Raw genomic sequence first — 12750 nt, forward strand, 5'->3', positions numbered from 1 at the left:
CATGAATTTCTTATCACTGTTGTTGATGAGGGATGGAGAACTTAATTGAAGACATACTATTTCAATAACTGTGTATATTCCTTTCATAGTCATCTTTGCTATTACTTACATTGACATGGGGATGCTTGCGTGCTGTAACAATAGCATCTGCAGCTCCCAGCTCATAGTTGACTGACTTGACTTCAGTCCAATTTAGTTCAAACTTTTCAGAATGTTTCTCTTCAATTATTTCAGCCTACAAAGAAAGAGTTGCTTTTTTATTTTTTGAGGGAATGAGTTCAGCCAATTTTAGAAAAGATTTTCCTAAATAAATTTTTGACATATAAGTGGTATTTATTAAGCAAAGTTATGTGCTGAAAAATAGAAATAATACTTATTACACCATTTTTTTCAATTTCTTATATATATTTTTCAAATTTACTTTCTGATTTCTTGAAGCTCGACACCAATTTGCTTTCATTTCAATCTGTTTTTTCTCACAGTTTGCCTGTCTGAAAGACTTGCCAGAAGAGATGCACAGTATCTGATCCCTTTGGATGTCATTAAAGTTTTCAATCTGCAAAATAAACCAGTAAATATTTTTTTTTTATTTGAGGAGAGTTAAATAAAAAAATTGATAACATGTATTTTAGATTTTTAAAAATGTCTATTACATAGTTGTATTGAAACTGTTTCTCTTCCTAAGGTCTTTCTAATACAACTGTACTTGTTTTGATAAGTAGTTCAGATGTTAACAATAAACCAAGTGGAACATCATAGCAGAATAAAAGAGTGTTGGCTGTTGACTCAGAAGTTATTGGTTCAAGACAAGAAATGATGAATTAATGTCATATGAGATTTGCTGGACATTTCCTTAGACAAGACAAAACACAATCATCAAAGTCAGCCATAACATGGAAGAGGAAAGAGAAAACAAGGCTGTCTTCATGACCACATTATATCCCCCATCCCCTGACTCTTTAGGTCTTGAAGACTGATAAAGAGTGAAGAAAATTCTACTCTCCAATGATACAAGCATTGTTTCTTAGTTTATGATAATTCTATTCTCCAATAATAACAAGCATTCTTTCTTAGTTTATGATTATCTTTTGCTGTAAAGTTAAAAACAAGTAATCTAGAAATTAAAAAAAAAATCAATTCCTACTTTATATTCAAATAGTATAGAAAACTAAACATTTATATATTATTGTTCATGACAAATTCCCCAGTATGGGGATCAAGCCCACAACATTTGCAGTATTAGCATGATACTCTATCAACTTAGCTACCCAGTTATCCTACTAAGTGCCAAATTTCAGCTTGAAAATATTCTTTTTTTTTTCTTAAGTTTTTGACCAACTCCTTTTGCAACATCTTTCTTCCTTTTACCTCCCAACTATGAAGAAAGTGTGAGCTGATAGAAGGAAATGAATAAAGATTTAGAATATTTTCCTTGTTATCACAATATAATACCTTGACACCTTCTTGTGTGTAGATTGTTCTGGCTCTCTTCCACATGGAAAGCTTGGAGGTAGCGCTATCTAGAATCTCTTCAATGGAGCTGCCCCAAACATACACATAGCGCTCAGAGTGGTCTCCATTTTGATAAACTAGTACACGTTTCTGTGGTCACAAAATTGATTAATATTATTAAAAGAGAAAGTCAATCACATTGACAGGAAATACACTTTCAACATAAGTACTTCCATTTCATAATAATAATAATAATAATCTTTATTGTCCGTATGGAAATTTGTCTTACAATTTGTGCATTACACCAGTCACTTTTCAAACAGGTGTAAAACACACACAAAAGCTCAAACCATTGAACTGATTTACCAAACTGAACTGATTTGTGTCAGATTGTAAATGGCACAATTATCCACAAAAGTATTCGCATAACTTTTATAGTAAAATACTAAAATATACTCATTTAGTTTCCCTTTTAAACCATGAGGTCTCTGGGGTAAATGATTTATAGGTAATCAGTTTCTGTGGCCCACAGTTAACAAGGGTTTCAAGTGTTCACCAAAATGACCAACCCCCTTTTCTTTTCCCCAACTAATGTCAGGTACCCATTAGAGCTGAGTGGACTCAGAGGCACTTTAAGAGCCTGAAATTTAAAATCCCAGTCTTCACCAGCATTTTACCACTCAGCCACCGCGCCTCCACAGTAATTTATCTTTTACATAATCTCTTCAATAACATGACATCGTGGTCAAGTTGTTAAGTTTTTGGTTTTCAGATTAAATTCTCAGTGAATATTCTCTTATAGATTCCAGATGTTACTTCAAAAAAGAAGATAATTACATCCTACGCATTTCATTTGTCAATCTAGTCATACATGTTAATCAATGGCTTAAACTCTGCTAAGTCGTTGGTTTTCCTGGCTGATTCAGGAAACCCATTCCATTCTCTAATGACACTGGGGAAGTTTTACATTTTATTTTTATTTTGGATGTCTGACATTTTTACTTAAGTTATACAAGATGTAGATTGATGTAGATACTGCCAACATGATATTCTCATGTACTAGTGTACAATATTGCAGAAAGTACAGTTTTAGTTTTTCCAAAGTCAATAGATGTTCTTTCTTTTACTAACTTGAGTTAATTCAACTGCAAGTGATCCAACTTGTATGATATTGCTCAAAACTTTGATTTACTTACCATATTTGGCTGCTGGTATAATTTACCATCTAGTCTTATTCCTGTGACATGAGAATTATCTTTTTGGTATTCTTTTATCTCCCCTAGATGTGCCTGCAAAATATAACATATGAGTAAAAAAAATATTTAAAAAAAAATTCTAAACATAATTCTTAAATCTATGAAAAATGTTTTATGACTAAAATCTCTGTACCGGTATCTTTAAAATCAAAATAGGTTGGGTTATACATAATAGGCAAGAACGTATATATGCTAGTCTGCCAAATGGGCACTCAATCTTTTAGCAAAGTTGTGATCAAATGTACAGTGCAATTAGTGGGGCATGTCTGAATACAAGGTGAGGCATATTTCTCAAAAAAGCAATAGCACAAAAGGCAAAAAGAAAATAGACTTGACCCCATCAAAAAATAGCACTGTAAATTTAGAAATGATTTAGAAATCATGGACATTAGATGGGATGAGACTGAGGAGGTTGCTAGAGACTGATTCAGTGGAGACGACTTGCAGCCCACTTTGCAGAACAAGGCCAAAGTGTCTTAGTGTAAGTCATAACAAGTCTGATATGTGACACATTTGTGATTAAAAACAAAACATAAAATATATTCATATGCATCATTAGTGACATGATTCTTTTTATCTTTTATAATTCAAGCAAAGTAAACATTAAGATGTTACCTGCAGCTTATAAACTGTTTCATGTTTGTCTTTCTCTTCCACTGTTTGCTCCTTCCAGTGTCTCTCAAGAACAACAGGCTGAGTACTGCTTAGTGTTGATCTGTATACTCCAGGAGACATCTGTTCTAGTCTTCTACCTTTCATCAATCGCAGAACATGTTTTTCTATGTCCAGTTCAAGACAGACCTGAGACCTGAAGATTCTTCTCTTCCTTCTGTTTTCTTCTTTGGATTCAACAACTATTGAAATAATAAAAAAAAAATAATGAGGATGTGATAAGGGCTGTGCTGGTCATATAACATGAATCCTCATTAACTGTTGGCCAAAATTATAAGTAAACTCAGCTAAATAATAGCTTAGTTATTGTTTGTAGATTGATACATTTTTGTAGTTAATAAAACCAAATAAAATAATGATGTCATTACAATATTTTTTCAAGAATGGAGAAAAAGGCCAGCTAAAAAAAAAATCTAAAGTTTAAACAATGGTAGAGACTTGGATCTTTAATTCAAGATTTTAGGATGGTCTTGAAACTACTTGATAGGTGATTGATATTAGTTGAGTAAAAGTAAAAGTGGTTGGTTATTGTTGTAACAAAAATTAAGTGAATTGTTAATGCCTGCAACATAATCCCTTCTGCTCAAAAAGTGTTATACTTTATACTATAGACAAAACCCCTAAAGAATTTAAAGCCTTTGAACATGAGTGACAATCCAATTCAAAATAACTCATCTGCTTGAAAATTCCCCTTGAAGACCTTGCAATCTATTGGACAGATGATGGTAAGGTCAATGTTTCTGTGGCGAGCACAATGACCAACTGCCTTAACTTTTCCCCAACTAATATCAGGTACCTATTTGAGTTGGGTGGACTTAGAGGCACCCTAAAGATCCCAAAATTAAAGATAGCAGTCTTCACCAGGATTTGAACCTGCATTCCCTGGTTCAGAAGCCAAGCGCTTTACCACTCAGCCACTGCACCTCAGCTGCTTGAAAGTCATGAAATAATTGTAACAAATTTTGATTGGATGTGTCATCGATAAATATGAAAAAGAAAATAATTAAAAATAAAAACACCAACCTTCAGGGGAGATAAAAGCTTTTCCACTTGAGACCCAGACTTCAATCGGCATCTTTAAGATCACATCTAAGGGTGGTAACTGTATTTCTTTGTAGAGCTCTTTGCGTTGGCGGTAAATTTTCTGAGCTTCCTCATTATCTAGATCTGAAAATGATGGTTTGACCTATTTCTTAGGTATATTGGTACAATACTCCAGCAATTAACTTATAAGGCAGTTTATAAAAAAACAGGCAAATAAAGTTGTAACATGTACACTAAATGTAACAATGTGTTCTCTTAACAATGTCATATCTTACCAAAAAAATAAACTTTCTGTGTTAAAAATATTACGTTTTAACTTTGAATTATATACCTTTCAACTGCTTGATTTTTAAAGTTCATAATTAGTACCAACTGTTATAGTACACAAACAGTGTAAATCTGTTTGTCATTAGTTCCTTTAATCAATAAGTCTTTAGAAACACATTTAGACCTAGTCTTTCATATAAGTAAATTAGTACAATTATAATACACATATTAAACTCTACCTTTTTGTTCTTCTTCCTCCTGTTGCTTGTCCTTGACCTCATCTTCCTCAGTTAAACCTTCAATGCCAGCATTGGTCATATTCATGATTTTATCAAGTGATTTTCTCATCTGACGATCTATTTCTTTACTGGCAGCTTCATGCAATTTTTGAAGTTGAACAGCCTCATCTTCTTCCTCATTTTCTTTCGTAACAGTGTTAGCTAAAGTATACAGAACAAAATCTTATATCTAAACCTATATAAAATGAGCTAGAAAATTATTTTTGTAAATAGTCAAACATTGAAGAAACCATGACTATTGTCTATCTGGAAGATTGGAATAAACTGAGATTGATAAACTTGCTTTGTGTATAGTTAAAAAGAGATTGTTAATCTTGCTTTGTGAGTAGTTAAACAGAAATTCATAATCTTGCTTTGTGTGTAGCTCAACATTTATTGATAACCTTGTTGTGTGTGAAGTTAAACAGAGATTGTTTACCTTGCTTTGTGTGTAGCTAAACAGAGATTGTTTACCTTGCTTTGTTTGTAGCTAAACAGAGATTGTTTACCTTGCTTTGTTTGTAGCTAAACAGAGATTGTTTACCTTGCTTTGTGTGTAGCTAAACAGAGATTGTTTACCTTGCTTTGTTTGTAGCTAAACAGAGATTGTTTACCTTGCTTTGTTTGTAGCTAAACAGAGATTGTTTACCTTGCTTTGTTTGTAGCTAAACAGAGATTGTTTACCTTGCTTTGTTTGTAGCTAAACAGAGATTGGTAATCTTGCTTTGTGTGTAGCAATATTATTTGCTAACATTAAATCAGAAATTGTTAAAGCTTCTCTATCTTTTTAATTACATTAGTTAAGGCAATCAGTGACAATAGGTAAAAGAGAAAAAAACAATAATCAAATAAAACTACCTTCTTCAGTTCCAGATTTCTCAGATTTCTTTGACCATAGTATATTAATCATTTCAGATTTGTAATTTTCTTCAACATATCTAATTAAGTCATCCACATCCAATACCAAAGTTCCATCCTCTAAGTACATCCTGCGAGCAGCACTAGTTAGACCTAGTCTATGGTTACACTGGCTGAGAATCTTGGAAGAAAATTTTTTAATGCAAATATATTTCTGCTTCATTTGGTTTAAGTAAAGTTTATGGTTATCCTGCGGTTGTTTCATTGATTTAAATAAGATAATTTTACAGATCATTATAAATGAGTTTTTGATTCAATAACAACTTTTCCAACAAAACACAAAAAAACAGTGCAAAATGAGCTAATCAAATGTTAGAAACAGTTTCAATGGTAGACATATATTACAGAAGATACTTGAATAAACAAATGAACATTTAGGAACATTTTGTGCACCTTATACTTATATAATATTTCATTACATAACATAACATCAATACAAACTAGCTTCCCAACGCCTACCATATCTCTAACTAGATCCAGTATTATTGTCTAGACAACTATCTTTTAATGTTACTAAATCTGGATCTGTATCGCCAAACTAATAGAGCTGTCACACAATTCTGAATAAAACATGGTCTGCTTCTCTAATCACTATCTGGTATTAACATAGTGGACACAAGTTTCTTCATATTTACCTAAATTTTCTTTTGTCCTTTTATCTAGGCTTATATCATGTTGTACATTTTCCTTAATTTTCACTAATGACTAAAAGTATTTTAGAGTGTAATTGAAATTTACAAAATACTTAGTTTTTAAAGTTTTTTATTTCAATAGTAGAAACAACATACCCCTTCAATACTGGAACCACAAATGATCTCTCCTTTTCTGAGACGGCCTTCACCATTCTTATAGGCCAAAACTTTGACAAGTTTCACACTTCTGAAAGCATGGATTTCTTTTTCAATGGAATGTACACTTGTCTGTTGTTTAAGACTCTCCAAGCTCTTCATTAAATGCATGAGAGTTACCTCTGCTTCATGAGTTGACAGGTCCACTTTATTGTTGAGCTGTTTAAAGCTGCCATAGTGCTGAATCCTCAACTTTTTGGCTGAGTGAATATAATAAAATATGTTCAAATTCAAAGGACAGACAACTTATAATAAAGCTTCTATATTTTTAATCCCTGTTAATTAATGAACTTACTTATCTAACTGTTAACTATTAAAGAAAAAGAAACAGAATGTTATTACAATTAAGGGAAAAGTTGCTAATTGTTTGTTTTTTAAGCTAATCAGGACATTTATTTGAAGTATTGAATATAAATTAAATAGGAGGTTTTATATATACAAAGTAGGGATCCATCAATATAGTATGACAGTCATCAGCGAGTTCAAGCCCTAACTAAAGCCTTCCCCTGCTGATCTGCAGAGGGTTTGATATAGGATGTATTAACCTATTTTATGAAGGCACATTCAAAACATATACAAAGCTTTTAATGAATAGAAGACAAAATAAATATTCATTTAATAAATTATAAAGCTAGAACACTTTTTTTTTGTGGAACTAACCATCTCCCATAGCACAGTGAAAACTTGTGCCAGGTGGAAGTTTTTGAACTTTGAATCTCCCTCTCATTGAGCGTGCACAAGAAACACAAACTTTTATCTGCTTTGTGCCTTCTCTCCCTTGCTTTGTTATTTCTGCAAAGTAACCCTGTAATATCAAAGTGCATTGCCCTTAAGTTCTTGGATACACACAGGAATCAAAAACTGTAACAGTAAAAATAAATGTTGATCATACTTACTGGCTGATCTACATCAAGGCCTAAAATAACAGCATAAGTACAGACATCAGCTCTAATGGCAGCAGTTATTTCTATAAAGAAAAGAAACAAAATATATTGAAATTATCAAAGTATAAGATTGTTAATATTCATTTTATTTTAGGCAAAATTCATTGTAGTTTTTGTATGTAAGGAACAGCGGGATAGCAAATTTTCAGTTAATACTTAAAGACAATTTAAGCTAATAGAAAGTATATTTGTAAAGAGAAAACAAAATTCTCTAGTCAGAAACCTTTATCCAACAGATCAGTGTCAAATGCAAAAATGTATCCAGATTCTGGATCATATTTCCATTTCTGGTGAGCTTTGCCATATTGATTGTTACACCTAGGCTGCACTGTGATTGGGCAACTATAAAATGACAGCTGGGATAGCTCTCCTGAGGAGGTTGGAGGCAAGGAGACTGTCAAAACCAGACTTTGATGAGCACGAGAGATTATTTCTCTGAAAAAAAAAATTGACAAATTATCTAGAATAAATTTTCTTTTATGACAACATTTTAATTAAGATATAATTGAAATTGACTGCTTAAGCCAACTTTAACTAACCCATTAGCTTTGATGGTCCATCTTTGGTTAATGTCATCTGGTTGGCGTTTAGCCAAAACTACATTGACAACCCTGCCCTCGGATTTGCTAAGAGATAAAACCATAGTCCTGTTTGCTAGTACAGCAATGTAACCATCTTCATATGTAAACTTCTGGTAGGCTTCTCTTGATAGTCTGGGTGACATTTGTGGCCTAAAAAAAAATTTAAAAAAAATTTTATGGTTTCAAAATGAAGAAGTAACTTTCGTTTACTAAAAATACAATAAAATGTCAAAAGTAACAAATCATTATATTAATTAACAATAAAATGTCAAAAGTAACAAATCATTATATTAATGAAAGTCATTTTATTAGACACATTAATTTTAAAAAAGCATTATTTATGCTGGGTGTTGGCTAAGAGTTGTACATGCACATTTTCATTAAAATTAAGAATTATTCAATGAAATAATTATACAAACCAAATATGTAAAGTATTTGGCGGCATCTATTCCAAGGTTATGGGATGAGAACACTAGATTTTCATAATGGAGATGAGACATGTACTCAAGTCCCTGAGTTATATCTTCTTATCTTATAAAATACAGAGGCTACTTCAAAAAAGATGATGATTATGTCCTACGTCATGCATGCATCTATAGTCATGCATGAAAACCAAAAACTTAAATTCTGCCATGTCATTGGTTAAACCATATTAAAAAAAACCCCAACAAAACCAAGGTTTAGATGGGGAATTTACAACTGGCTGGTCATGTGCCAGACACACAAACCCTCTCCCTCCCCAGTCATACACTGGTCTTAAAAATAAACAAGTTGATTTTACATTCCATGTGGAACCTTGATGCCTAAAATTTTACATTAACAAAAAGGGTTACAGAAAGCAAGATTGGACTTATCTAAGTAGAAAAGATCTACCTAAATTTCATGTACATATCTCTGTCAGAGTACTTGTTAGCTTCAGGATCTTCAGTGTCCATACTGTTGCTAACATTAACAAGCTTCTCCCATGGCCACTTTAGGTTGCTAACATATTCATCAGATTTCAGGTGTGACAATTCATGGAAGGATCTTGAGTCGAATTAAATACAAAGATTAAACATTCACTTTAAATGGCATAAAGCTATTATAGTTAACTTAAAGCCAAAAGAAGCAACATTAGTTAAAGAACTTTTTTTTTAAATTCAGATCAAAACAGTGCATTCTTTATATTTCTCAGTGTATATTTTTCATGAAGATAGTTCAAGCTTTAGAGTCTTTGTACATTGACAATGTATTAAAAATACTAGATAATGTAAAAGTTGCTAATATTTTACACACAGCTCTCTGGGTTCCTGCTGTCCATCATCATTCTCCTCCCCATCATTAATCTGATTATCATCAGCGTTATCTATACTTTGCTTGACTTTTGATTGACTTTCTCTTAGGTCTGGTGTCCACCTTTGATTGACAACCAATCCTGATTCTGGTGCTAGAGGACCACTGATTTCCAAAACAAAGTCTTTAAAGAGAAAAAAATATATACACATAAACAAAAAGCTTACATTGATTGAAGCAATCAAGAGCTTACATTACATTGTTAACCTTTTGCTTGACCAGGATTCTAAATTACTAAACATTAAATGAGAAAACTTTTCCAATACACAGTAATTATGCCACATCAAAAAGCTTAACTCCTTCCATCTACGCTGTTCAAGGAAAAAATTCATAAGGTGTATTTGTCTGACTACATACCAGATACTTAAATTCTACAGTTGTTTAATATGAACACTACCCATGCAACAGTAAAAAGATCCCAATTTTGATAGGCAGGACACGTAGTTGGCATGCCAGACAATCGCTTTCCAAACGACTTTGTATGGGGAGCTGTGTGCAGGAAAGCACTCCGAGGGGGATTAATACAAGCACTATATATACACCCTTAAGAGCTCCTTCAAGGAGAATGATATTGACATTCACGTTTGGGAAGCACTAGCTCTTGATTGCTCTTCATGGCGTGAAGCCGTGAGTGTCAGAGTCATAAGATATGAAGCAAGAAGAGTGGCCAGCATGAAAGAGTGCCGAATGAGCAAAAAGCTGAGAGAAGAAGCAGGCCTATTTGCAACTGATCAAACCTATGCGGCTGGATTTTTAAAGTTAGGATTGGACTTTACAGTCACCTTTGTGTTCATAGGAAATGAGAAATTTGCTCATCATCGATAACAAAGGAGGATATATATATATATATATATAATTATGCACTACATTTCTTTTTTCTTTTTTGAAAAGTTTAAAATGTATTTTGAGGTCACCACATTCATCATCACCATCTCACCCAGTATGCTCCTTATCAAATTTTTTGTTAAATGGACTAGACCTTTAGCCATGCAGCCAGACAATCTAAATCTTGTGATATGATTTCCAATGCATGCTTCTTCCATAAAGCTACTAAATGTGTAAAAGAAAACTAACAGAAAGAATGGTATATAAAATGGAGATTCTTTCAACTATGAACCATACATTAAGTCCAAACATAGTCAGTTTTATAGCTAGTAACTAAGCCAAAATAATGATATATATCTTCTAAGAATATTAAATTTAAAATTGTCACTTAATAACATTCCAAAATGCAATAAAAACTAGTATCCAAAAAGAGTTAGTTTTTTAAGATTATTTTTAAGTAGAAAAACTCCAATGATATTTATATGTATAACTATACTCACTTTCTGGGTTTCTCATAGAGCAAAATTGCTGTATTTTCATAACATCTGATGTTATTTGAGAAAGTAGGAATCTGCGTCTTTGCTCACTTTTGGTGAGCTTTGGGTCTGACCATGATTCTCCACATGAGACGTAAACAAGAGAATCTCTGGATAAGTTCTGAATGGTAAACAATTCTTTTCCCTCAAAGTCAAACAATCTTCGGGCAGCGAAAGGAAGATTCAACAAGGAAGTGCACTGAGCCAAAAACTGAAAAATGATATTTAAATATAAAAACCAATTAAAACAAAACAGCATTCCATAAACAAACCTCAACCTATTAGACTTTATGGGATAGTCTTGGTGAGTTATTTTTACTCAGAGGTTACATGTAAGGTGAAAGTAAAAAACAATACAGGCTCCGATTATAAGATTCATAAAGTTAACTTCCTAGTGTTCAGTTAAGAATTAATTCACTTTAAAACAACTTGGCATTGAGATTATGTTCAAAACAATGTTGCAAAATTATTATGCAAACTGAAAATATAAATACATTCCAGAAAACTATATATTAAGAACATAATGGGTATTTCTGAAAATAATTCCATAATAATATTATACATATTTGCCTACCTCAACTGTGTAAGTATTGAATACTGCAACTGTAAATAGCTTTTAATAGAAGTACTAAAATATTAAAGCAAAAATAATATTACATTTTTCTTTAAAGTGATTTAGAAAAAAAATGCTTATCGTGTCTTACCATTTGGAACTCCGTTTGGAAAACAGATGACTCTTCAGGAAGGATATTAATATCTTCATTTTCTGAGTATTCTACAAAGTGTTCTTTGACTGCTTTCTTGTGTTTATGTTTTAGCTCTTTCTTAGAGTTGTCTTTCACCAGCTGCAAGATGCAGAGACAAGTTAAAGCAAATAAAAAAAAAATGCCTTTAGAAAAAATTTGTACATAGAGGAAAAAACAAATAGGAAAAATGAGCAAGACCTGCCTGCTTTCTCCTTTTAAGTTTTTTTTTTATATAAATATCTAGTTTAACATTTCATTCATGCGTGTGAATATGCTTACATCTATGACATTCATTTTATAAACCCTATATATAAATTCTCAAATCAAATCTGTGCATTTTAACTTTTAGAAACAATATCTTTTTTTAATAGAACAAAGGTGAATTCATTAGAATAATTAGCATTGCAATAGAGATCTAGTCTGTTTGATACTTTGTGATCCTAAGATATTTTAAAGACAACTACATTTAGATGACTCTCTTTAGTAAAGAAATATTGAGGTGGATAGTTTTCAATGATTATTTATGTACACTTAAATTTATAATTACAAAAAAAAAGTTTGCAAATTAGGAAATGAGAGGAAATAAGCCGTATTATTAACAGGAAAAAAAGCCTGAAATGTTCAATTGCTGCCATAGTTCCTTCCACTTCCCCTTCCCCTTCCACTTTAATGCCACTTCAAGAACTAAACAAGACATCATAGAGCTTCAACTGTTTCAGAAAATAGTTTTGAAATTGTATCTCAGATTTAACATTAGACATGCAAGTAGCTGGATCTGCAAGGTCAGAACATTCTTCATTAACCTTTGAACTATAATTAATATAAGTTAAATATAACATAATAATTACATTTGTAATGTTTGGTCCAACAACACTAATTGCAACATCAGCATTTCTTTCCCCATTCCTCAGAACTTTAAGTCTTGCAGGTGTTACTGAGAATAATAAAAATACAAAAAAGATTATATTAAAAACTTAATTTATTCTGTATGTAAGAAAACAAATTATTGTAGGAATCATTAATGAAAAAATGTCTAAATAAAAGAAAACAA

At 32.1% G+C, this 12750-nt stretch overlaps 1 protein-coding gene across 2 annotated transcripts in view; it reads right to left on the reverse strand.

Moving 5' to 3' along the window:
- LOC106054378 (doublecortin domain-containing protein 1-like) overlaps positions 1-12750 on the reverse strand; it is a 40222-nt gene that overhangs the window by 2209 nt on the left and 25263 nt on the right. For both annotated transcript variants that reach the window (XM_056044054.1, XM_056044053.1), the window contains exons 23-40: positions 12548-12633; positions 11658-11798; positions 10918-11164; positions 9536-9716; positions 9134-9286; positions 8219-8410; positions 7903-8114; positions 7632-7702; positions 7396-7540; positions 6676-6935; positions 5828-6008; positions 4931-5131; positions 4404-4547; positions 3324-3562; positions 2649-2741; positions 1453-1602; positions 422-556; positions 110-235 (exon numbers count right to left, since the gene is read on the reverse strand). In XM_056044054.1, the coding sequence (XP_055900029.1) occupies positions 110-235; positions 422-556; positions 1453-1602; positions 2649-2741; positions 3324-3562; positions 4404-4547; positions 4931-5131; positions 5828-6008; positions 6676-6935; positions 7396-7540; positions 7632-7702; positions 7903-8114; positions 8219-8410; positions 9134-9286; positions 9536-9716; positions 10918-11164; positions 11658-11798; positions 12548-12633 (2957 nt within the window). The remainder of the gene's footprint in view (positions 1-109; positions 236-421; positions 557-1452; positions 1603-2648; positions 2742-3323; positions 3563-4403; positions 4548-4930; positions 5132-5827; positions 6009-6675; positions 6936-7395; positions 7541-7631; positions 7703-7902; positions 8115-8218; positions 8411-9133; positions 9287-9535; positions 9717-10917; positions 11165-11657; positions 11799-12547; positions 12634-12750) is intronic.

Source organism: Biomphalaria glabrata, chromosome 10 (genome assembly GCF_947242115.1).
Source record: "Biomphalaria glabrata chromosome 10, xgBioGlab47.1, whole genome shotgun sequence".
NCBI lineage: Eukaryota > Metazoa > Mollusca > Gastropoda > Planorbidae > Biomphalaria > Biomphalaria glabrata.